General features: G+C 45.6%; 2 protein-coding genes across 11 annotated transcripts in view; one reads left to right on the forward strand and one right to left on the reverse strand.

Annotated features, from left to right (window-relative positions):
• TRRAP (transformation/transcription domain associated protein) overlaps positions 1 to 1,444 on the reverse strand; it is a 90,176-nt gene extending 88,732 nt beyond the window's left edge. For 7 of the 10 annotated variants that reach the window (XM_065644476.1, XM_065644475.1, XM_065644472.1 and 4 more), the window contains exons 1-2: positions 892 to 1,133; positions 558 to 627 (exon numbers count right to left, since the gene is read on the reverse strand). The gene's annotated coding sequence lies outside the window, so the exon portion shown is untranslated. The other 3 variants (XM_065644477.1, XM_065644468.1, XM_065644470.1) reach the window with 2 other exon arrangements.
• TMEM130 (transmembrane protein 130) lies at positions 83 to 14,215 on the forward strand. The gene is given in 13 exon segments (XM_065645009.1): positions 83 to 1,304; positions 1,771 to 1,850; positions 1,852 to 1,897; positions 1,900 to 2,014; positions 2,016 to 2,082; positions 2,084 to 2,150; positions 5,413 to 5,703; positions 7,588 to 7,756; positions 8,911 to 9,080; positions 9,729 to 9,813; positions 11,706 to 11,908; positions 12,906 to 13,018; positions 13,762 to 14,215. Coding segments are annotated over 13 exon segments (2,805 nt in total). The 3' UTR covers positions 13,939 to 14,215.
• Positions 14,216 to 24,475: the final 10,260 nt, after the last annotated feature.

Genomic DNA, 24,475 nt, shown 5'->3' on the forward strand with positions numbered 1-24,475 from the left:
CAAAAAAAAAAAAAGTATTTGTCACTTCACACAGCCGGTTAACAGCCGCTATCACATCACCTACATCCATTCTTTTGACGTAATGGACACTTGTAGATACAAGGGGTTACTGGGCTCTTCCCAGCACAGTGTAAACATGGAAATGTTTTGTCTGTTTGGTTTCTCCCAGGAGCAGCAGCAGGCTCGGGGATGCTCGGGGATGCTCAGGGATGCTCCCAGCACTGCACGCCTGTTATCTTGTCCTCTGACTCAGCCGGATCCCAAACTTACAGCCACCCTTAGATGCACCCCGGCAGGTCTCGCTGTCCTGCCGCCACCAGCTGCCTTTCTCCCTTCTAAAGAAACCTGGAATCAAACTCAGCTTGAAAGACGGCGACCCCTCTCCTCACCTCGGCGCCCTCCGGTCAGCTCTGCCACACAACCCGCTCCAGCCGGGCCGGGCCGCCCTTCCCGGCGCCACCGCGACCAGCAGCCGCGGCTGCCCCGCTGCCAGCCCCGCCCGGTCCCCCCGCGGCTGCCCTGGGCCGGGCGCTGCCCGCCGGCCCCGCTCCCCTCACCTTCCCGCCGGGTCGCTCCCCGCTGCCAGGGCGCCATCACGCCGACCCCATTCCCGCCGAGGCGCCCGCCCTGTGAACACAGGCACCCGTCAACGGCCGTAAGGTCGGTTCCCGCGGTCCCTCAGCCCTCCGAGCTCCCGCCCGAGGCCCGAGGCCTGCGAGCGCCGCGCCGGGCTCCAGCCCCTTCCTCCTCCCCGCCGCACGCCGGTTCCGCCCCGCAGGCTGCGCCGCGCGCGGGCCTCGCCTCCCGCCGCTTCGCTTCACCCCCGCACCCAGGCCTGGGCGCCACCGAAACGCTCCTGCTGCCGCCGCCGCCACCCCCGGCGCTCCTTACCCCCCGGCTCCCGGGCTCGGCCGGCCTCGGCCCCCGAGCCCCCTCCTTTGTTGCTCCCGGAGGCCGGCGGCAGCGCATGGGCGCAACGGAAGCGCCCGAGCCCAGTTCCGGCCGCCTCCTCCCGCGCATCTCTCCGGGCGGCGGAGCGCGCTCAGGCCCGCGGGGCCGCCGGGTTCCCTCAGCGCGTCCCGGCGCGGGGGGACCCGTAACCTCCGGCCACCCCTGCCCTGCCCCGCCGGGGCGGCTTCGCCCCACCTGGGAAGGGCGCCTGCCGGTTCCCGCTGCCGCCGGGCCGCACTGCCTGAGGCGAGGCTGGCCAGCCCCGGCCCTCCCCTCAGCCCCGGGGGCTCCGCTGTCGCAGCGGCCGCCGGGCGCGGTGCCGCTGACAGCGGGCGAGGAGTTACCCCGGGCAGGCGCGGCCGCTGCCGGTCCCCGCGGCAGGCCCGGGCCCCCTCCGCCGAGGACCCGCCCCGCCGCGGCAGCCGCGGCCCGGTGACGCCCCGGGGGAGCGGCGGCGAGAAGCGACTCCGCCGCGCCGGGGAATCGGGAGCAAAGCCGGTAGAGGGGGCTCATCCCTTCCAAAAAGAAAAAAAGAATAACAACAACACAAAACCAAACAAAAAAAAAAAAAACAGGAATAAGAACAGGCTTCGAATAAGTACTTTAAAATTAAAATTAAAAAAATAAAAAAGCATTGCGTTTGTGCGAGCCGCTGCTCTGTCTCTGCAGAAGCTCCCGTCGCAGACTTGTCCCCCAGGCTCCTGCCGAGGAGCCGCCAGCCCGGGCGCTGAGCGCCGCGGTAACCGCAGCCAAACCGCGACCTCACCCCACCAGAGCCCGAAAAACGCTTTCTCTTTGCCGCGTCAGCCCCCAAACCAGGATACCAACTCTTTCCCAAATGCCCACCTGCTCCGCAGATGGGCAGTATTTGTGCTTGGTGTTTATTATTCTTTTCAATCCCCGGCTGTTCTGCAGCAGCCCGTTACGTTGGCAACACAACCGCAGAACTTCCCCCGGGAGCGGCTGGTTGGGCGCTGCCGCGGGGGAGCGTCCCGGGGGCCGGACGGAGGTGCCGCAGTCCCGCGGGCGGGCTCGGGGGCAGCGCCCGGCCCCAGCGCGGCGAGAGCCGGCCCTGGCCCTGGCCCTGGCCCCAGCCCCGGCCCTGGCCCGGCGGTACCCGCCCGTGGCCCCCGCCGCCCCGAGCATGCTGCGCCTGACCTGCCTGCTGCTGCTGCTCGGCCGCGCCGCCCCGGCGGCAGGTAAGGGGCGGCCGGTCTGCGCTGTCATCGCCGCCGGGGAGCGGCTCCGGGGACGCGGGCGAGGGGGCTGAGGGCAGCTGCGGCGGCGGGGCGAGGGGGCAGATCTCAGGCGTGAGCCGCTTTACTTGTGGGGATGGTGAGAGTTCCCTGCCTGGACCTGCTAGCCGTGACAGATGATGGAGACGGCTCCGGGCACCTTCTCGCCTCCCCAGGCTTCATTCTCAGGCGCTGCGACCTTGGTGCTTGCAGTGAAGCTGGGGCATCCAGCGGAGCCAGGGTTCTGCTTCGCACTTCTAACCAAAAAGCTGCAGTTCTGCTTCCTCCGCTGACCCAGTGCAGTGGCTCACAAGGCACCTGGGCAGCCTCTGTCCCTCGCTATGGTACCCTCCCTGTGCTGTACTGTGCAAAGAGAGGTCGGAAAGGCAGAAGAAATCCCAGAATTCGATGAAATTCTTATAAATATCTCATAAATATCTTCAATATCTTATAAATATCTCAAGAGTGAGTGTCAAGAGGATGGAACCACTCTTTTCAGTGGTCCCCAACGATAGGACGAGGGGCAATGGGCACAGACAGAAGCACAGCAGGTTCCATCTAAACATGGGAGAAACTTCTTTACTTTGGGGTGCCGGAGCCCTAGAACAGGCTGCCCAGAGAGATTGTGGAGTTTCCTTCTCTGGAGACATTCAAAATACGCCTGGACGCATCACCTACTCTAGGTGAACCTGCTTTAGCAGTTGGTTGGACTAGATGATCTCCAGAGGTCCCTTCCAACCATTTTGTGATTCTGTGATTCTGCCACCCAGTGACTCACTGGGTGACCTTGGGTTAGCCACTTAATCTTTAACGGCTGCAGCTTCAATATAGCCCTGTTTGTAAAGCACTGAGATAACCTCCAAGGAGAAGTGCTAGATAAGTGCGAGGTAGCTGGCTGGTTTTTTTCCCAAGTTCTGCTGAAACAAAGTGGAGCATAGCCTGAATCTTCTACAGACCTGAAACCTCTCTATGACAGATTATATCAAATCACAAGCATTTCTCTAGTAACTCAAAAGTCTGAACTCAGGGCCATTCCATCTGCTGTGAAACAGGAACAGTGAAGTTTTTGCTCAGACAGTAACGTTACAGTTATTTCTCACAGTCCTTTTGCATCCTGATTTGCTCAGCACCTGTGATTTGTTGAATTAATCGTGGGCATGAAGTAGATGCTTCGAGTTCTCCTTCCCCCCCATCCCAAGCCGGTGGGTGCAGGAAAGGCAGCAGAGGGGTGAGCTGAGCCCAGTGCTCCCTCCACACGACAGGTCATGGATGAGTGAGAAATGCAGTTTATTAAGCTCAAAGATTCAGGTCCCTGTTAGCAATCTGGTGGCTGCTGAAAGAGAGGAGAAGGAAAGTCACGGGCATGAGAAGCTCCACAGCTCTGCTGCTCTGCCCAGCACTGCCCCGTTGGTCACCATGCAGAGCGCGGGGACAGGGAGGGAATGTGCTCCATGTGGGAGACAAACAACCAGATCCTGTTACCAGCTCTTCCCCAATTCACAGCTTTCAGAAGTTACATTTCCTTTTGATTCGGGTTTGTTTGTTTTTAACATATGCAGGTCATTTAATCTTGTTGCGCTGTTATTTTTTGGAAAAATTGAACGTATGCTTTCCATAAAACCCAACCTCCTTCACAGTCTGCCTATTGCAGTGATTGTAAGAGCTGAAGTGAATGGCTTCTGTAAACATGGCAGGGAAGATAACGGTGAGCGATCCGAGCAGCAGGCGTGGTTCAGTATCACAGGCCCTGCACTTCTCATGCCTTGCTGTTTCATAGAATTACAGCATGGTTTGGGTTGGAAGGGACCTTCAAAGATCATCTAGTCCAACCCCCTTGCAATGAACAGGGACATCTTCACCCAGATCAGGTTGCTCAGAGCCCTGTCCAGTCTGGCCTGGGATGTCTCCAGGGATGGGGCATCCACCACCTCTCTGGGCAACCTGGACCAGGGTTTCACCACCCTCACTGTAAAAATGTCTTCCTTCTATCTAGTCTGAATCTACCCTTTCCTGGCTTAAAAGCATTACTTCTTGTCCTATTGCAACAAGCCCTCCTAAAATGCCTGTCCCCATCTTTCTTATAAGTATTGAAAGGCCACAATAAGATCTCTCCAGAGCCTTCTCCAGGCTGAACAACCCCAACTCCCTCAGCCTGTCCTCATAGGAAAAGTGTTGCATCCCTCTGATCATTTTGGTGGCCTCCTGTGGCCCCTCTCCAACAGGCCCATGTCTTTCCTGTACTGCGGACCCCACAGCTGGACACAGGACCCCAGGTGGGGTCTCACCAGAGTGGAGTGGAGGGGCAGAATCACCTCCCTTGACCTGCCAGCCACACTCCTTTTCATGTGGCCCAAGATACGATTTGCCTTCTGGGCTGCAAGCGCACATTGCTGGCTCGTGTCCAGTTTTTCATCTCCCAGTACCCGCAAGTCCATCTCTGCAGGGCTGCTCCCAACCTCTTAATCCCCCAGCCTGTGTTGATACTGGGGGTTGCCCTGGCCCAGGTGCAGGACCTTGCCCTTGGCCTTGTTGAACCTCATAAGGTTCACATGGACTCACTTCTTGAGCTTGTCCAGGTCCCACTGGATGGCAACTGCTCTGTCTCTAGAGCATGGTACAAGTTTCATTTACACTGGGATTTTTGGTCCTTTCCTGGAAGAAAAAGTCAGTTGTGGACCAGAGAGAAGCAGCAGCTGGTACTGAGGTTTTTTTGTTTAGTTAGGAGGAAGGTTGGGGAGACTCGTGGGTCAACAGGGCTGACAAAGGAATCTATTGGATGAAATCTTACTGGAGTTTGAAAGTTCATTTTTTTAGGACAGAGATGAGAGCTGAGCTGGACCTTCTTCCAGTAGCTGGCAGTTTTGAGACTGTGTTAGATCATTAGTGACACTGAACCTACAGCTAGTGCCCAGCTCTGCCTATAAAACCTCATCAAAGTTTTTGTGATGTTCTAGTCTGAAGCTGCCTTCAACTATTAACATTTCTAGGACCCAGTCTAACATGTTGTCTAATGCTACTTGTTTAAACTCATATATAGACGCAACAGTTTCTGTTCCAGGTTTTTGAATGGTAGAAAAAAAAAAGGTGGTAGAGCCTCTGTGGGGATGAGTGTCATTGTGAGTCACATAACGGCAGCTGACCAGTTAAAACGTGGAAATAAAAAAATAGAAAATGCAATACAATGAGGTTCGTTCATTTTATTCTGTTTTCCTTCTGATTTCCATAGGGGAGTATGGTCTGGAAATAACCAACAATGGTCCCATCACAACGGGAGCTCAAGCTACTGTTCACGCCAGTCTAAGTATGAAGAATGACGGTGTCACATCAAATTTGTATCACTTTAACTGGATTTATGCTCCTCTGATTCTGATCGAGAAATCCGAGCAGCAGCTTAACTCCGTGATTAAAGTGACTGGTGAATTTCCTGGGACTTTTCCTGTATCTGTCTGGGTGACTCATAGAAACTGTTGGTTATGTCAGCCAGTTGCTAGAAACGTCACCATGCTTCAGATTACAGGTAAAATGGCTTTACGACTTCTGCGTCTTCGGGAATTCAGTATACATCAGGACGCTTGCTGCCTTTGCATCAGAAAAATGAAAGCCAGGCATAAATATGGCTTTTGCCACCAGAGTTTGATTTGTATAGCCCTTTGATTGAAGGTGGGTTTGGATGGCATTGTACTTAGTGGGCCATGCTGCAGTCTACCTGCATCCAGGAGCCAAGTGTGATCCTGCCCATGTTTTCCTGCCTCTGTCACTTAGAGAAACTGAACTAGAAAGCAGATGCTTCAGCAGCTGCAGTTGACACATCAGCATTGTTCAGTGATGTCCAGACTCCTAAAACAATGCTGCTTGTACTACTTCCCAGCATTTTTGGTGCTGAAGTTAGGATGACCAGTAGCAGTGATAATTTACTGATTTTCCCCATTGCATGACAGAGCAAAAGCTCAGGCCACCAGCACAACAGAGCCGTTACACTTTCTTTTAAAGTTCTGACTGAGTGTACTGAAATAGCATGTGAAGTCATGTCTGCATTTCCAAATATTGCTAAATGCAATTTCAGCTTCCTGAGAATATTCATAACCACAAATATGCGTTTTTTGACAAATTGACCAATGGTGCAGTGTGGTTAACCTAATTTCTGATACAGGGATTGACATGAAATATCACCTGACAGCTTCCCAGAATCCCTTCTTCCAGAGACCAGTAACCACATCCCTCCAGCCACATGTCCCAGTGCTCTACTTATACACTCCAAAAGAGACTCAGCTCCCAGCCAAAGACAAGGACATACATGAGGACAAAAGAGCTCCCATAGGGCATAGCTGACATTTTGGGGAATAGCTATTGAGATTTTTCTTTAGGAAACAGCAAGCTTATTGGATAAGTCTTTAAAAAAGTATCCATGGGATCTTTCCTCTCTTAAGAACTGCTGCCTTGCTGAATATCTGCTTACTGCTTTCTTGCTTTGCACTGTCATATTCTCACACCACAAGCAAAAGGAATAGAACCTTTCTATAGCTGTGAAAAGTAACATCTCATTGTGCCTTTTTGCCTTCCTCAAGCAAGAGCACCCACAGGGGCTTCACGGGACCCAAAGGTAGTTGCCAATAACTCATAAATTACAGCTCCAGTTAGTTCTGCATTACAAGCCCCATTCTGAAGCAGTAATTACAATTCTTATTTGCGCATCATCAAGAGAAGAGTTAATGAGATTTAATGAATTTTTAACAGGGTGCCTGTTACTGGTAATTAATATCCCATTAATTTTATAATGAGCTGATAAGTGTATCGTCATAATACCTCTTTATTCATAGGTTAGAGAGAGGTTTTTTTAGATCATCTTTGCCAATCCTTGTAAACAAACTTGAGCATAAGATCTCTCAGAGACAACCAAATCAAAATTTCGCCCTTTCTGTATTCACAATACATAGAGCATCTGTTATGCATAGTAATCAAATTTTCATTTCTGTGAAAGTAGCTAAAACTAAAAAAAAAAAAAAAAGGCAACATAAAAACCACAAAACAAACAAACACTGCCACCCCAAACATGAAGGGCGTGTATATTGACTTGATTCTGAATCCCTTGATCTAGATACTTGATGTTAATCCCAGTTCTTTTTAAATCCATAGTAAAAATTGATATTGACCTCAATCAGTCCAGGATTATTTCTCTTAGTTTTATTAGAAGCCCACTGTATGCCCCCAAATAAGTAATTTAATCTCTCTGCCTAACACACACAACAACATCGAACAAAAGACAGGGAATACACTCAACCACTTGGACTCTGACACAGAAAGACTTATGCAGTACTTTTAAAATAATGTTTTGATACTCACACAGAACATGCTATGAAAGTGAGATATACTGTGATTCTTTTTCCACCTTATTATTCCACAGAATTTGTCACAGGGAATCTTACCATTGCCCAGATAGAAGACAGCAGACTTACCACACGTGGTTCTAGTTCCTCCACGGGGGCTGTGACCCGGATTTCTTTCTGTCTTCATGACCCAAGTCATTTCTTCAAGTCAGCATCATTTGTCTACAACTGGGATTTCGGAGACGGGTAGGTGTGGTTACTTTATTTGCTTTAATGAATATTGAGGATGGCTCTGACTCAGACACTCATCTAGAGAAAAATCCTGATCAAATCATAGGACAAAGCATGCACCTTTGTGAATTGGTACACTCATAGCTTCTCAGCCAGGTGAATTACGAAAACTTTGGCACAGAAGCCACTGTGTACTCACAAAAAGGTGATATTTTAAAGACCTAAATTTCTTCTTCAAGTACATGCATAGGTGTATTACTGTGTGTGCAATGAGCTAAACTGAATGAACTGGGAAAAGTAACTTATTGTAAATTGTTATTGTAAAACATCATTACGCCTGCAGATCTCCATTAGCAGTTTGTAGTTGTTGAATATGTGAATAATTTGTGTGCTTAAGGAAAATGGAAGCAGTCTGCTGTTTTGTGGCTGGGCAGTAAGTAGCTGTTACTATGACCAGCTACTGGGTGAGGAGCTTTTGAAAGAGGATAGGTCTCTTAGGCGATATTGAGGTGCACATTGACACACACCTAACGCTTACCTAATAACCAAACAGAGGGGGGAAAAAATCTCCAACATAGCACATAACCATTAGAAATAAAACCATGGGTAGTATGTAGCCTTTAAGCCACTCTGCGGTAGGGAGGGAAAAAGACATTCAGTTATTTTCCTTCTCCAAGGACAAATATATGTCAAATACAAATAAGTGTATGCAAATAGAAATGTAAGCTAAGGTCTTCAAATACTAAGTTCTTTCTTTCTTTCTTCTTTCTCCTTTCTTTCTTTATTTCTTTCTTTCTCTCTCTCTCTCTCTCTCTCTCCCCTCCCACCTTAGTGCTTTCATTACCTTATAGTCCATCTGCTATAATGGTAGTTTTCATAATTTACTGACTTCCTATTCTATTTTGCGAATTCTTTTAGCATTATCTTTAGGATTTTTTAATTAAAAATGTGTAAATATACTCTGGGTCTTATACTGGTTATAGTTGTATTGGTAGTGCCGCAGACATTAATGCTCATTGTTATGGACATAAAGTAGAATTAGAATCGCAGCCAACTGTAGCACTGTCCATAAAGAAAATATGTTAGAGCTTGTTCCTTTTAAAATCAGAAATACACAAGGACTCAGTAAAAGGCAATTTTGACTCTAAATCTTTTCATGTTGCACATAGAGTTTATCACATTACCAAGGAACCCTTTGTCTACTATAACTGCTCTACCATGGGGAATCGCACGGTGCATCTGAAAGTCATAGCTGAATGGCAGCAAATTGGAAGCATCATACATGAAAGAGAAACGGTGCAGAAAACCGGTGATTTTACCACTGCTCTGGAGCTGTTAGGTAATTATAAAACATTTTGCATACTCAAAATAGAACTTGCTGTATATGTACAGATACAATCTAGCTTTCATGTGATAATACAACTTCAGTATTGTTCTGCACGCAAGAACTAGTCAATGTCAGTCAATGAAAAGTTTCCATTGCAAAATGGACTCTGCACTGTTCTAATACAGGAAAATGAGGGTAAATATTACATATAAAATCTTCCGGTTCTTTTTTCATTTACCAAAAGTTTAACTGTCTTTTGTAAAAGTCTCACACTTAAAACTTACAATAAAATGTTTACTGTAACTTACAGAGGATTTGTTTAATTAATGCCAGCTCTCCCTAAAAAATAAATTAGTTAAAATAAGCATCAGGAAAGTCTCATTGGTTTGGTCAGCTTCAGGAGTAAATAAACACATAAATAAAAATGTAAATGATTAATAGAGTAGTTGATTATATAATAAAAAGAAATCACAAAACATTCAGAAAACTAACAACAACTCTACCAGTAGGTTTCCTTTTTGGGTATGAAGCAAGTATTACTATTTGTGCAACTGATGGACCTAAAATCGGCAAAGCTTATAAAACCAAACCTTCACTGGAAAACCAGTGAATTTCAAGTTTACACGTGGAGTGTGACATGCTTTTTTTGCTTCCTCTCAGATGCTGTTAAAAGTATTAATGTAGTGGGCTCCAGAGAGACTCACGTAATGGAAAACCTGAGTTTATCTCTTCGTATCAATGGCACGTAAGTAGCAAACACAACTTCTTTCCCCAAAAAGCGTTGTCTATTTAAGTGGGTTTCCCCTGTTGTTTCCTTAAAATAGTCAGCTGCACCCCACAGAACTGCTTCTTAAAACAAAAACAAAAGCTCCTTTGAACAAAATGCTGTTGAATATTGCATTTTCCTGACTTGAAATACCATGAATTCTAAGAGCCTGAAAGAGCCTGCGTCTTTACAGAAAAGTAGAATCCTCATACGTAAAGCAAATCTTCTTTTTAGATCTTTGTAAAGAGAATGTAAAGAGATAAATAGCCAGAGGAAGACAATTCATTTTAAAACTTCCTTTTCAATTTTTCTCCTTGACCAATTTCCCCACCGTTAAACTGTATCCAAAGTCCTGTTGCATAGCAGCCTTGACCGGCAAATGGGAGTAATGGGTTTAGGGAATAATTTTGGCAAAGTGAAGATTGCCACAAGATGAATAAGACAGAGACGCTCCATGCAGTGAGAATTATAGGAATATAGGAGAGTCAGGAGCACCTCGATCTTAGCACAAGCTCTCTCAAGCTGCAATATTGAGAGCAGACCAGAGGTTTTTTATATGGCAGAAGCATTTGAAATACCATTGAAACACTCAGGAAAGCTCCTTCACCATAAAAGCTCCATGACCACAGAAGTCATTTATTCTTCAGAAGAGTAACCCTTTCATGTTCTGCTACTGGGAGATTTTTAGGTTAATGCCAGATTTAAAAAAAAAAAAAAAAGGAAAAAAGAGCAGGGCTGTTAGTAGAAATGCAGCACCCAACACAGAGTCATTTGCCAAAGGCATAAATAGTCCCAATAGACAGAGCGGCAGAGTTTGCGTTCAGAAAGTGAAGGGTCCATTGACAGCAGTGGAAACTGGAGCTGCGGAGATGGCATACCAGTAAATATGAACAGCCAAAACCATTCTGGGCAAACCTGAGATCCCTAAAAGCAGGCTTGGATTCAGGATGGACAATGTTTGCCAGGCCTCACCTCCCAGCCACAGGACTGGGACTCATGCAATGGGAGTTTGTGATAGAGAAGCAATGACAAAGGCTGGAGAGATGGGTTATCAGAAACAACGCTAGAAAATGAGCTAAACACATAAACATAATGCTTTCTTTAGCAGAGAAGGTCGTAAAGAGATAAGGAGCAAAATACTAGTAAGATGGGATAAAAAAAGCTCTATCTGTTGTCAGAATCAAAGGCCATAGAGTCTAAGGTGAGTCCAAGAAGAATCAGAACAAGGGACTGAAAATGTAAATAAAGGCATAAACCAGACATGGTGAGAAGACGGATGGTCACAAAGTGGATTGCACCTAGATTGCTTGACAGCAAATAAAAACCTCTTTGTTATTGTAAGGGAGTAAGTACTGTGATCCTTGCAATTTATTTACCTTTTCCAGCTATTAGTCCATTGTACCAAGCTCATCTTACATTCTTTCCAGTTTTGGTTGTGGGGTTTTTTTAATCAGAAAAGTCTTGGCTGTACTTCAGTAGCATGGACAGTGATTTCTTCTGTGTGAGAAGAACAAAGGAAAAACAACCTATGCTCCCTTGGAAGTGCAGAAAGAAAAGATGCTTTTTATCTTTATTGGAGGAGGACTACAGGGTTTTCTACACACGATGGCCTGCCTGTGACCCACGCAGGTATTTGGCTCTCACCTGAAAAGCTTGCTTTTATAGAAGCACGACAAAGAACTTTTTGAATTCACAAATGCTACAAAGCAAATGATTGTGCAGTTAATTACATCTCTATTTGTATTTAGATTAACTTCGTTATTTTCAAATTATTACGCTATTTTTACCGAGTGATTCATCAGCTCTTAGCTGAAATTTTTGCAAAGTTTTCACTTTTTTTTTTTTTTTAATTTTTGCTCTTGTAATTTCAGCCCTCCACTAGCATTGTGCTGGCTTATAAAAGCCGAGTGCATCCCACTTGAAGGTGAGAAATGCCATCTCGTGGTGATTAATGGCTCCTGCTACAATCTCAGCCATACCTTCAGCTATGCTGGACAGTATTGCCTCAGCGTCAGAGTGGAGAAGGGTGTGACGATGCTGCAGACGTACCACGAAATAAAAGTGTGGCCGACAGGTGAGGAGCAGCTAGTCTGAGCAGCATGGAGATCCCCACCTGTCAGGGAACCAACACTCTCAAAAATGTCAGGGACAATTATGGATTAACCAGCCTGCAGATGAGGTTTCTGGAAACTGGAATAGATCTCTAAAAGCATAGGAGGAAGAGAAAGGAGAGCCTGTAACGTGCCTACTGTAAGCTCTGAGCTTCTTGCATCCTGCTGAATCCTCAGTCTCAAGAGCGTCTTGAAGCTAATGAGTTTCCTGGGAAGGCTGAGTGCCTTAAATTACGTATTTTTCAGTTGAAATAGTCTGGCTCTTCCAGTTAGAGACAATAACTAGGAAAATATATGCATCTGTAACACTCCCTTAATTAAGCAGTCTCAATTCTTCTTTTTGTTTATTTTAGTTATGTTTTTTTTAAAGATTTTTTCTAAGCCTCCATTTCATTAGAAGTTTCTGTCCCCGCAGCCAGCGATCCCCTCTGGCTGTCCCATGCGTGCTCACACATGCCCCTCTCCGGTCCCTGGAGCCTCTGAGGAAGTGGCCAGGTGGCCAAGTGACCAGGTGACAGCCAGGCTGTGAATCAGGATGGTCACAGCATCTCACTGTGGGCCAGCACTTGTGTACAGACAGCAGCTGACTGCAGGAGGCACTGGTGTACAAATCCTCTCTGCTGGAGGCTGCTGTGAAGATGAGGTTCCTTCCTATGCTCTTGGGGTACCGCAGAGGTACAAACAGCCTGGGGAGTTAGGGCTAACATATGTAACTGGTTACGGTTTTTTATGCTCTTCAAGGGAAAAGAGGGGTAAAAAAGGAAAGACCCTCACAACCCCATATTCCCACTTCTGAGATTTCAGAAAGACATGATCCGGGCTGAAAAATTGATTCCCTGTTACACATATGTCCCTTATTTTAAAAACACAAACATGTCTAAAACCTAATTTCCTTCTCACTGTTGCCTCTTCTCAGCATATTGTATCACTCCAGGAATGTGCCCTTGTGCTCTGTCCTAGGGATCCACCCGGCTTTCTTTGTCCTACTCTGCATTGCTGTGGTTTCAGTCATAGTAGGACTGGTGCTGTACACCACCTTTCGAAGTAACACACAACAGAAAGATCTCGTGGAGGTATTCACTTGCTCTTACTTTGAGCTGGGATAGTAATGAGATACCTTTCAGCTACGTCCCTTCTTTAATCCCCAGACAAACAGAGCGGGAGGGAGCATTTCCCTGGTATATCTGATACAGTCCATGGAAAAATCTGAACAGTGTAGGCAAACACTTTAAGCAACACTCATGCTTCTGGCTTGTTGCGGAGAACTATAACTATAATTCAAGTTGCCAGGGCTACCATGGGTTGTTTGTTAATATTCCCAAGCAGGTGCTTGCACTGAAATATCGCTTCCAGAGGATCTGCCTCAGAGTGGTTACCTGAAAGAAAGGGGGATAGTGAGAGAGGATACAGGATAGTAAAAACCAGTGCGTATGTTGCCCAAAGTGGCTCTAAATTGTCACCTGACCCTACTATGTGACCTTTATCTCCTCAGGACCCTCCATTTCTGGTGTAGCTTTCACTTGCTGTGTTATTGTATTTGTAATAAGCATGAGCTCCTAAATCAAAAGGAGCTTTCATGGCCCTTTGGAAAGTACCTCATACACTTTACATCATGCTACAATATGAATAACATACCTCTAGAGAGACTTCCTGTGAGCCGTGTGTGCAGCAGGTATAAATCAGCAGTCTGTTTGAAGCTGGTGACTGACTGAAACTGGTTGAGGACCAAGTGCCATTTCTGGCCCAAAGTATTCTTGCTGGACTTGATCCAGTAGGACCTGAATTAAAAATGATCTCTTTGATGTTCTTTTTCCAGGTAGCTGACTTTGACTTTTCTCCACTGTCTGATAGAAACCTGTCTTCTCATTCGGAGTCAGGCTGTGGCCAAATATGTTGCAGATCATGTTTTCTTCAGTCATCTCAAGATGCTGCCAGAGAGAGTCATGAACTTCTACATTCTTTTTACAAGCCAGTCAAAACGTACACAGTGTGAAGAACACAATTGCACCTTGGTTACACAAACTGCCACTTTCTCACTCATGATGAGTTAAAAGCCCCATGCTGCATGAATGGTTTGGTTTTGCCCATGCAATGAGGTTAACCACTTTTAGTCCAGCACTTGAGCATTTCATTCACTGAACTAAAAGAAAGCAAGCCCTGAAACACAGTAAAAGTAGCTTTATATTTTTAAATTATACAACTGTATACATTTAGAGCTGTAAATGCAGCATTTTATTCTTATGAAAGTTGGTTTTATGTGCAGATTTGCTAAACTCACTACCTCTTGTAATTTCTCTGTTCCTTCTGCTGTCTGTTTCAAGGAAGAAAATGCTTAAGACAAACTTACCTCTCTTTCCTATGTTACAACAATATTACTGGAAATGGAGTTCACCCAAGATGCTGTTGAATGTGTATTTCTTCTAAAAGGGAACTGACATGTCCAGGTTGAGCTGTGTTCCGACTGTTAGAAGATGACACCTGCGGTCTGTGGGAAGGAAGGAAAACCCTGGTGATTCTTTACACAGATGGTTCCCCCTCATTCAGATGAACACTTCTGCCCAGCTCTTTGTTATCCTGGAAAGTGGAACCATGGTTAGGTTAGAATGTGTGTCCCCTCATCCTACAAAGGTAAAGTTGCAAATCATGCACATACACTTGAGTTAACTAACTTGAACACTGGTGGCAGTGCAGCTGAAGGACAAGTTTTCCTGAGACTCTGGTGACTGACCCACATGGTTAATGGATATAACACAAATTACTGTGAGGAGACTATACCACATGAACTGCAGTCAGGTCCTTGCCCTTAGTCCTTGACTTTCTGTGGAAAAAAGCCTGATTCAGAATGAAACTCTTTCTGCTCCAAAAGCTTCAGGCTCTTCCTTGTCTCTGTTGCCCCTTGCTTGCTCATCAGTTTGCATAGGAAGAGGTCATAGGTAGAATAATTCCTCCCTGCTTCACTAAGACATTTTCAGAATTACCTCAGTGCAACCATGTTGCATTTATAAGCTCAGCAGGAGACTGCTCCTCAGGTATGGTTTTATGCCAGCATGCCCCAAAGAAGCCAAGGAGCAAAGAACTGCCCTGAAATCTGAATGTTTGGCCTCTAAAGATCATTTGTACACATCTTCCCCAGATTTACAGGCCAACGACACTTGTCAGTGTCCACGGGAGGTCAGTCTTGTGCCATGAAAACAGGGGGAGACCTGTGATTTCCAGCAGCCTCAGACTCTAATCTGCCCTTGCCGGGCACAAGAAGCTCCAAGAGAGAACCTGTTCCAGCTCCTCAGTGTTGACTTCCGATTTAGACATCTGTTTTCATTTCCTTTTTTCCTTGCTAAAATGTATCCAGTGCTCTGTCTGGATAAGCTCAGCAAAGCAGATTAATGTGCGTTTAGTCAGCACCGTGTGGGATCACAGAAAACCAGGATCCTCCTCAGGTCCAAGCAAATGTGTGCAGCGGCACAACACAGCTGGTGAGCCAGGCTTGGCCTGCTCATCCAAACTGACCTGGAAAATGCGCATTTCAGGGCAATACTTAGTCTTAAAAATGGAAGATATTAAAAAAAAATAAACATGTTTTAAAAACATATTTTTAAAAGGATCGCAAACATAAGCAAGCATTTTTGATGTATGTTTGGTGGCTAAAAACCTTCCTAGCTGCACGTACTCTTTCAGATCGGCTTGCAAACCTAAAACAATACCAAAAAACTGCAAGGCAATGCAATGGCTTGTTTCTGTTTGCGGGGGTTTTTGGGCGGGTTTTTTTGGCTTGTATGTGTGTGTGTGTGTGTGTGTGTGGTTTTTTGCTTCTATAAATACATCAGCAACAAAAGGAAGGCTAAGGAGACTCTCCACCCTCTGGTGGATGCAGGGGAGAACACAGTGATGGAGGATGAGGGAAAGGCTGAGGTACTAAACGCCTTCTTTGCCTCAGTCTTTAATAGTAAAACCAGTTGTGTTTCAAGTACACACACCCCTGAGACGGAAGACAAGGACAGGGAGCAGAATGGAGCCCTAATAATCCAAGCGAAAATGCTTGGCAACCCACTACACCACTTAGACACACGTAAGTCTCTCGGGCCAGATGGGATCCACGCAAGGGTACTGAGGGAACTGGCAGAGGTGATCACCAAGCCACTTTCCATTATTTCTCAGCAGTCCTGGCTAACTGGGAAGGTCACAGTTGACTGGACGTTGGCGAATCTACAAGAAGGATCAGAAGGATCCAGAAAATTACAGGCCTGTCAGCCTGACCCCGGTGCTAGGGAAGGTCATGGAACAGATCATCTTGAGTGCCATCACACGGCACGTACAAGACAAACAAGCTATCAGGCCCAGTCAGCATGGGTTTATGAAAGGCGGGTCCTGCTTGACCAGCCTGATCTCCTTCAGGTGATTAAGGTGACCTGCTTAGTGGGTGAGGGAAAAGCCGGGGATGTTGTGTACTTAGAGTTCAGTAAAGCCTTTGACACTGTTTCCCAGAGCAGCTCATGGCCTGGATGGGTGTACTCTCTGCTGGGTAAAGAACTGGCTAGAGGGCCAGGCCCAAAGAGTTGTGGTGAACAGAGTCAGTTGGCGGCCGGTCACAAATGGTGTTCCCCAGGGCTCAGTATTGAGGCCAGTTCTGTTTAATATCTGTAACAACGACCTGGATAAGGGGTTTGAGTGCACCCTTATTAAGTTTGCAGAAGACACCAAGTTGGGTGGGAGTGTTGATCTGCTGGAGGGTAGGATGGCCATACAGAGGGTTCTGGACCAGCTGGATCATTGGGCTGAGGCCAATTGTATGAGGTTGAACAAGACCAAGTGCCGGGTCCTGCACTTGGCTCACAACAACCTCAGGCAGCACTACAGGCTCAGGGAGAGTGGCTGGAAAGCTGTCTGGTGGAAAAGGACCTGGGAGTGTTGATCAACAGCTGGCTGAATTTGAGCTCGCACGTGCCTACGTGGCCAAAAAGGCCAACAGCATCCTGGCATGCATCAAGAATAGTGTGGCCAGCAGTCAGAACTTTTTTTAACAAGATTATTTTAAAGTTTAAAAGATTCTTTTAAAGTTTAAAAATTTCTTTTCAAGTTCTGACTGAGTTCACTCCTAGCAAAGACAATAACTATCAGAGCAGACGCAGTTATAGGTTCCTGAAATGGGTCATTTGGGTTGGAGGAGTAAGGCCTGTGCTCTGCCCCATTTTCTATTAATACCCAGCTGATTCAAAGGGTATCATGAGGTGTTAGGCCATGAACATTGCTTCCTTGGTTTTGTGCCTCGGCACCCTCCTCAGTACATCCGAGCTGAAATACAGCTCATCATGCCAAACCTGGCTAAAGTGGATATCAAACCCCAGTCAAAAAAAAGAGGGACATGGAGTTAGTGATATGAAAGACAGGCCTAAGAAAACCCCCAGTTTCCTAATGACAGAAACAGAGCAAGTGTCCTTCAGAACAATATTGGCTCTTATTATCATCCTAAAATGAACAATGGATGGCAAAGGAGACGAATGATTCAGAAGGATAGAAAAGATAAAGTGCTGCAAAGTGGAAAGTCAACACTATCAAATAGTGGACTATTCAAGAGCGGATAGAAAAGAACAGAGGTTAGAAAGACATCTTTTGCAAAAAATAAGCACTGGTGAAAGTACACTTAAAAGGGCCTGTCAAAAACCAAATTAACCAAGAAAATTTAAACAACCTTAACAAATTGAGGTATAAGTATGAGAAATATTCACATTAACATGTTCCTGAATCCAATATGAAAGTGCTTCCTGCACAAAAGACTGATCTGTGGGTTCAATAAATGCCTCTGAAATTGAAGACGAAAGGTAATTGAGCAGTTCAGGATATAGCAAGGAGATTAGTGGGACGTAACAAGGATCAGCAGGAGGATTCATTTTGTTAACCTTAGAAATCAATGACCTGGAAAAAGGAATGTTCAGCAAAACGATGAAACTCACTGATTCAAAACAAGAGCCCAGTGAGTGCAAAGCCAAAGAGCGATTAAATTCAGGTGATAAACAAGAGTGCAAGCAGATAAGAAGTTTATGCAATGAGAATTATTTACAAGGAAATGCATTTGAGGACAAAAATGTTCTGGAAAGACATAGTATAAAAACACACGGTAAAGCAAAATAACTTCTGTTATTTTGTAATTTGTCATACAAACAATGGTACCAGTTTGTGGAGTAGATGTAGGGACAAATTAGCCTTTTATCTTAACAGCAGAGCATAAGGCTCAGTGGCTGAATGGGTCAAGGCTGAATTCTGTCTTTCATCTCTGGGAAGCAGATTACGCAGCCCAAGCTGTGACAACAGTTTGAATTCACAAGATTACTATTGCATTTTCTGGATGCTGTAGGAATGGAAATTGTTTCAGCAAGAGGAAGGTGAAGAACTTCATATTTAAATGCTCAGCGTTATTATTAGATAATCAGCCAATACTTCACCTTGATTTTGGAGAGTCAGTGCCAGTTTCCGTGGAAACTGAAGTGCTATCCTGCAGCTGTCACAAATTAGTTTAAATCCTGCAGATCTCAGATTTGACAGCACACCGAGCACTGCAAATGTGGATTTTTAAATTGCAGCCACCAACGTGGGGAATGCAGAAGTTCCAAAAACTTCTTTCAGATCTGGATATGTTCATCACCAGTGTGCATAATTCCTACAGCAGTGTGCGTAAGGAGAGCAGGGGCAGCATATAGTGGGTTTTATAAAAAATACCATAGCATAGCCCAACAACTGACACAATAGCAAATTATGCTAGAGCACTGGCGAAAAACCACCTCAGCCAAACAAATTTCTAATGCATTTACTCACAGCAGTCCTGGGAGGCAGGGAAGTGATATTATCACCATTCGCAGGAGGCAAGAGGGAGCCATATAGAGATAGGGAGCTTGCTCATGCACCGGCAGGTGTAGATGCTTGCATAAAATTCAAGATTCAAAAGATTAAGGAACCATGCAGACCATTGGCCTAATCTTGGTTCTTTTTACAGTCCATGGAGTGAAGTAAGCACTACATTCAGGTTGTCTTTTGCATAAACCAACTTAAATATCACGCCTGCCTGCCATAGTTGTAACAAGGAGCCTGGGCATAGTACATGCAGCGTGGAGTTGCGATTTGTGGACTGCACAGCAGGTGTCTCCCCATGCACAAGAATATTTGCAGTGTATTTTCACCCCCAGGCTCTCAGGCGTGAGATGCTGCAAAGACTCTCAGTGAATATTTTTATGCACGCCTCACTGTGGCATCTAAGCTAAATGCACAACCAGATTTGATAAAAGATGCATATTGTTCACAATACAAGTACTGTAGCTCTGGATGCCGCCCCAGGCAGCTATGAGAAATGGCTCAATGTCAATCACCGCGCACAGGAACGCCTGCCCCACGCAGAGTGAGCCCTGCGTCTCTTGCTGGAAGGCGATGGATGGACAGACATAGCAGGTTGTGCAGGCAGTGACGCTCCTGGGACAGAGCTTTCTGTGCTTTATTCAATGCACTTGACACGACAAAACCCCATTCCATGGTCTCTTACATCAGTGGGACACTGCGTGAGTAGAAACTGGTGGGACGAGACCCATTCCTGTGAGTGAAAGCAGCATCATGTTCCATAAAGGAGAGCAACTAGGAAGTTTCCATCTACAATGACATCTTAAACTAAGAAAAATGGAGAAGAAAGCAGCCCACAGTATAAAACACAACTGAGTGTAAATGCTTCTTGAAATCACCTGGAGGTCCCTGTTGCTTCAGTGGGAGGTCCCAGAAACAGCGAAGCAGAAGCAGCAACAAACAGGCACATTCAGGTTTCATAGCTCTATATGCTCAGTCCTTCCTGGTAATATAAATTAGGACTCTGTCATTTAAAGCATCTTTACAGCAGCAACTTAGATACAAAATGAAAACAGACCACAGCAATAAAAGCTTTCTTATCCGATTAACAGCATGTACTTAACAGAAAAAAAAAAAGGTGCCACAGGTTTTTAATGTCTTTTCAATTTCCTATCCTTAATCTACTTTCACTATCTTCAAAGTGCTTATTTTAATATTTTGAATTAAATAAAAAAAGAAAAAATAAGCTAAAAAATCCAAATGCACTTGATAATTAAATAGCGATGCCCTTACTTTCATTCATGCAATCTTCATAAATCACAGTTCTCCCATACTAATTAACTTCAAGTTTAATGGATTTCTCTCACTACTCTGAGCTATGTAACAAAACAACGTGTTCGATTTAACAAAAACAAGCCAATATTGAAACTGGCTGCTGATTCTGCTTCAGCAAAGCACTCACTGGTGTTTCAGTGCAAACGGGGGAGCGGTGGTGGAGGAGCAGCTCCTCGGGGTGCGCAAGGTCAGCGAGGGGAAGGCGAGCAGCCTCCTCGGCGGGACACCCCGTCCTCAGGACCACATCCCAGGGCCCGCAGCGAGCACCCGCGCCTGAGGAGCAGGCGTCTGATGCAAAACCCATTTCTTGGCCCACCATCAGATTTTTTCCATGTGCAATTCACACTTGCAATGAATCCTGAGCGTTTTCTTGGGTCACAGCACAAACAGGACAGTTTTCTGACAGGCAGCGTGGCGTGTTCTCTGCCACCCCAGGCGAGTGCCCGTGCAGGAACACTCCGGCCATAAAGGCAGATCTGCGTTTCTGAGCTGGTCCCCAGCCACACTCAGAGCAGTTCCTGGGAAACTCTGTATTTGCATGTTGAAGTGTTTTATTGCATGTACCATTGAAGTAAGGTATTTCTGTTATTAAGTAATCTATATGCTTGTGGAATTGTTCAAGGTTGTAAGAAAGTAAATTTGAATGAAAACACTATGAGAAAATAGGAGAGCTGTTAACCAAAGCAGCTGCAGCTCCTGATCCTGGGGAATAGAGTTGGGTCAATATAGTGCCCTGAGCCACCAGGGAAACACTTGGATTTTTGTTACAGCTTGAGTTTTGAATCGGAATTTATTCCAGGTAGATCTACTTGTGATATTTTGGATTCTTACTTGTGCCTTTTTTTTCCTCCCTCTAACAGAAGTAGGATAGTAATGCTCTACCCTGTCAAACAACTGCAAGATTTCACTTACGGATAAAATTATTCATACGTGGTAAGATGAGTGTTTCATATCACAGGTCCACCTCTGCAGAAGACGCGAGGCATCCATTTCCCATAGAGATCTCACCACAGATAGGAGTTGCATTCTGAAGTATCCTTAAGACTGATCCAGGCCAGGCAGCTTGGATGGGGGGCAGGGAAACATTCAGAGGCAAGTGGATTTACAAAGAGCCTTTCTTTTATTCAGATTTTATTCTATTCTTTCTGTTTGCTTCTTTCCTTCCCTTTGACTTGGTAATAAGTAGTGGGGGAAACCTGCCTGCAGACATGAAGACAAGTATAATTAAAGGTAAAGTATTCTATTTAGTTCTGTAGGAACGACATCCTTTTTTGTAATACAGCATGTGAAAAATCAGGTAAGCAGTGCATACATTTTTTATGAACAGGAGGACCCTCCACTATTACTAATGAAGTACAGAAAAAAACAGACAGGACACTCAGTAGGGAAATATCATCCATTAAATGCCTCCCTGGGGATCAAATGACACTCAGAATTGAGAGACACTAACTGCCTCCTACATTTCAATTGGTACCAGCAGGATGCCTATTTGTAAAGATTTGTGCTGCCTGTACTCTGTTAGTGTAAGATGCCACATAAATATTTTCTGACCTTTGCAGTAGATTTTTTTTCCCCCACAGACCAGCGGCCTGATTTTACTTTTTAAAACCATTGATCCTGCTGAAGAATGAGCACAAGAGCAACCCTGTAAGTGTGCACAGGCCCACTGAAGCCAGTGGACCTGCTGAACACATGTCCTGAATGTTTTCTGATCAGGGCTTTAAATACATCACTCTTTACAAGACTTCCATGGTTCTTTTTGTAAAAGCATACCTGCCTTTTACTAAATACCTATCACCAAAGATCAAAAGGCTTTGGAAAGATGTCCCCTAAGAAAAGCGAAAAAACTTAGGAATTCATTCATTCAAAATTGATTAATCAAAGGCAGCTCTTTGATCAGTAAAGAAAGACCTCACTTCGAAAACAATGAGCGCTTTAATTGGGAACAATTACATCTCTCCAGGTGTATAATCCTTGGGGCACATGTTGGGCTCTCATGGCTGTCGGGGCTGACCAGGACTCAGAGGCACATCTACTTTCATTATGGTACCACCTGGAAACTCAACAGCTCCATCCCAACTGCTGCCTCCGTTTGCCTTTTCAGTGTGCGCAGCAGTGTTTGCACTAGAGCTCTCTGTGTTTTTATTTTTATATATGTGTGTGCATACACACACACACATACAGACATATACATGTATTTGTGCAATATCCACTGCCATTCAAGTGAGAAATGCACAGTGATTCCTTCCTGCAGTGGATTTTATGACTCCCACAAAAAAAAAAAAAAAAGAAAAAGCAGAAATTAAACAGCAATGCCAAGGTCTGCGAGATTATAGAACCCATAGCCGCAGATGTTTGCAGCCACCGACAGCCTTGTGATTTAAAGAGCTGTTCTCCCACATCATCGCAGGACAGACAAACGGCTGCCACTAGTAATCATCAACAGATCCTACCCTTCCCTGCAGGGCTCAGTTCGGATCAAACGGACTGTTCAAAACTTGCCAGGCCCATTGCAGAGGTGGTCACAGCTCAGTGACAGGTGAACCAAAACTGTCCTCCAGTGTCAAGAGCCCATCAGCGTGTAAGATGCAATGAGGACACTTAATAGCCACGTTAAAGCAGCAGGAATTCACCTCTTGCGCGCTGCTCATTTTGAGTTGGTACAAGATGATGAACTGTCAATGACTTTGGGAGGGTCACAGTGGCAATAGGAAAGCAACAGATACACGGTTTTTATTACTAACAACCAGCATTCTGCTGGTTTTCACACCACAGGCAGAACACAGACGTGCAAATTACGTAAAAACAAAATAAATCCTGGGGACTGACTGTCATGGAAGGAGAAACAACTCCAAACTAAGCTTTTAAATTAAAAAAAGGAAAAAAAAAAAACATCAGCAATATGAGGACATTGCAAAGAGACTTTCTATCCAAAAAGAGATGGAAGAAGGCATAGCATCCTTCAGGGAAATATCAAAGTGAAGCAAAAAGCATAAAAATCATGAGGCAATTCTACGGTTTTGGAATTTTCTGGGTAACATCTGTGCTTCTGTAAAATGTACTCCTGAGAGCCAAGGAGAAAGACAATGAAAATCAAGGCCTGTATACAACATTATGGGGAGTTTTCAGAAAAGGTGGGTATGGTCATTCAGTGGCAGTGACACACAGTGATCTAATACCCCCTTACAGTGAGAAAGCGAATGCCCAGTGGGAGGACTGTGAATTCACAGCTCGTTGGTTCCTCTGCTCTCATTTCTGAGGTAGATGCTCTCCCATCCAAGGTGCCGTTAGCCTCGGAGGGCCGCCCTCCTCCTGCCCCAGCTGTGCCGTGGGAGCACTTGCTACCACTTGTCCCTGCCCCAGCACTGGACCTGCGCACCGAGCAAACCACGGGAGCATTCCTAATTCCCATCAGCCACATCCCTGGGCCAGCTCACACCAACTGTGTGGCGGGTTTGCGCCAGCCCTACAGATGCTGCCTGAACCGAAGTCGTGCATCCTCATGCAAACCCCTTCTGCCAGCAAACAGAACGGGCAGCAAACTCTGGCAGAGAAGCACTGAGGAGCATCTGGATCAATAGCATCTTCCATTGGCTCAGCTGGACCTCCAAAAGGGCATCTTCCCAGGGCCTCACTGCACTTTCTGAATCAAGTAAGCTGCTTCACATGAAGGAATTCAGGGCGTCAACTGATGTGCTGTTAGTTCACACCCTGGTTTACTTGCTACTAATTCTTTACACAAGCTTACATAACCTTTCTGTTCTCTTCCCTCTCTCCCTAGAACATCAACTTCACTGTCAGTAATCCAGGCAATACAGTGTCTCCTGGGTACAATGAACAGGCAGAAATCCCCCTGCAAACCCTGGGTGTGTGCCCACTGTTCTGCTGTTTATTACAGTAACATCTTGCAGCATTTGAGCCAGCAGAGAAATTTGAAAGAAAACAGATCTGAGCAGCTCTGTTAGGTTCAGTCAACAAATGTACAGCAGGTTTGTCATCTTACAGAGTTGCACATATCTTCTGTTATATCTGACTCTTTGGGAGACTTGAAATACCAAAGCCCATGCTAATACATGCTGGTCTGACTTTGCTGTGGTCAACTCCGATTTACACCATCTGTGAGTCTAAAAAAAAAATTCAACCCCAACATGTTAAACTCTTAGAGGACCACAGAGTCACAAGATAATTCAAGCTGGAGGGAGGCCCAGGAAGTCTCTGTGTCCAACCTGCTGCTCGAAGCAGCACCAGCCTGAGGTCAGACCAGGTGGCTCAGATCTTTGTCTGGTCAGGTCCTAAAAACCTCCACAGATGGAAGCTTCACAGCCTTTCTGGGCAGCCTGCTCCACTTCTTCAGAGTCACCATGGGGAAAACCATT

This window comes from Caloenas nicobarica, chromosome 14 (assembly GCF_036013445.1).
Source record: "Caloenas nicobarica isolate bCalNic1 chromosome 14, bCalNic1.hap1, whole genome shotgun sequence".
NCBI classification, from domain to species: Eukaryota; Metazoa; Chordata; class Aves; order Columbiformes; family Columbidae; genus Caloenas; species Caloenas nicobarica.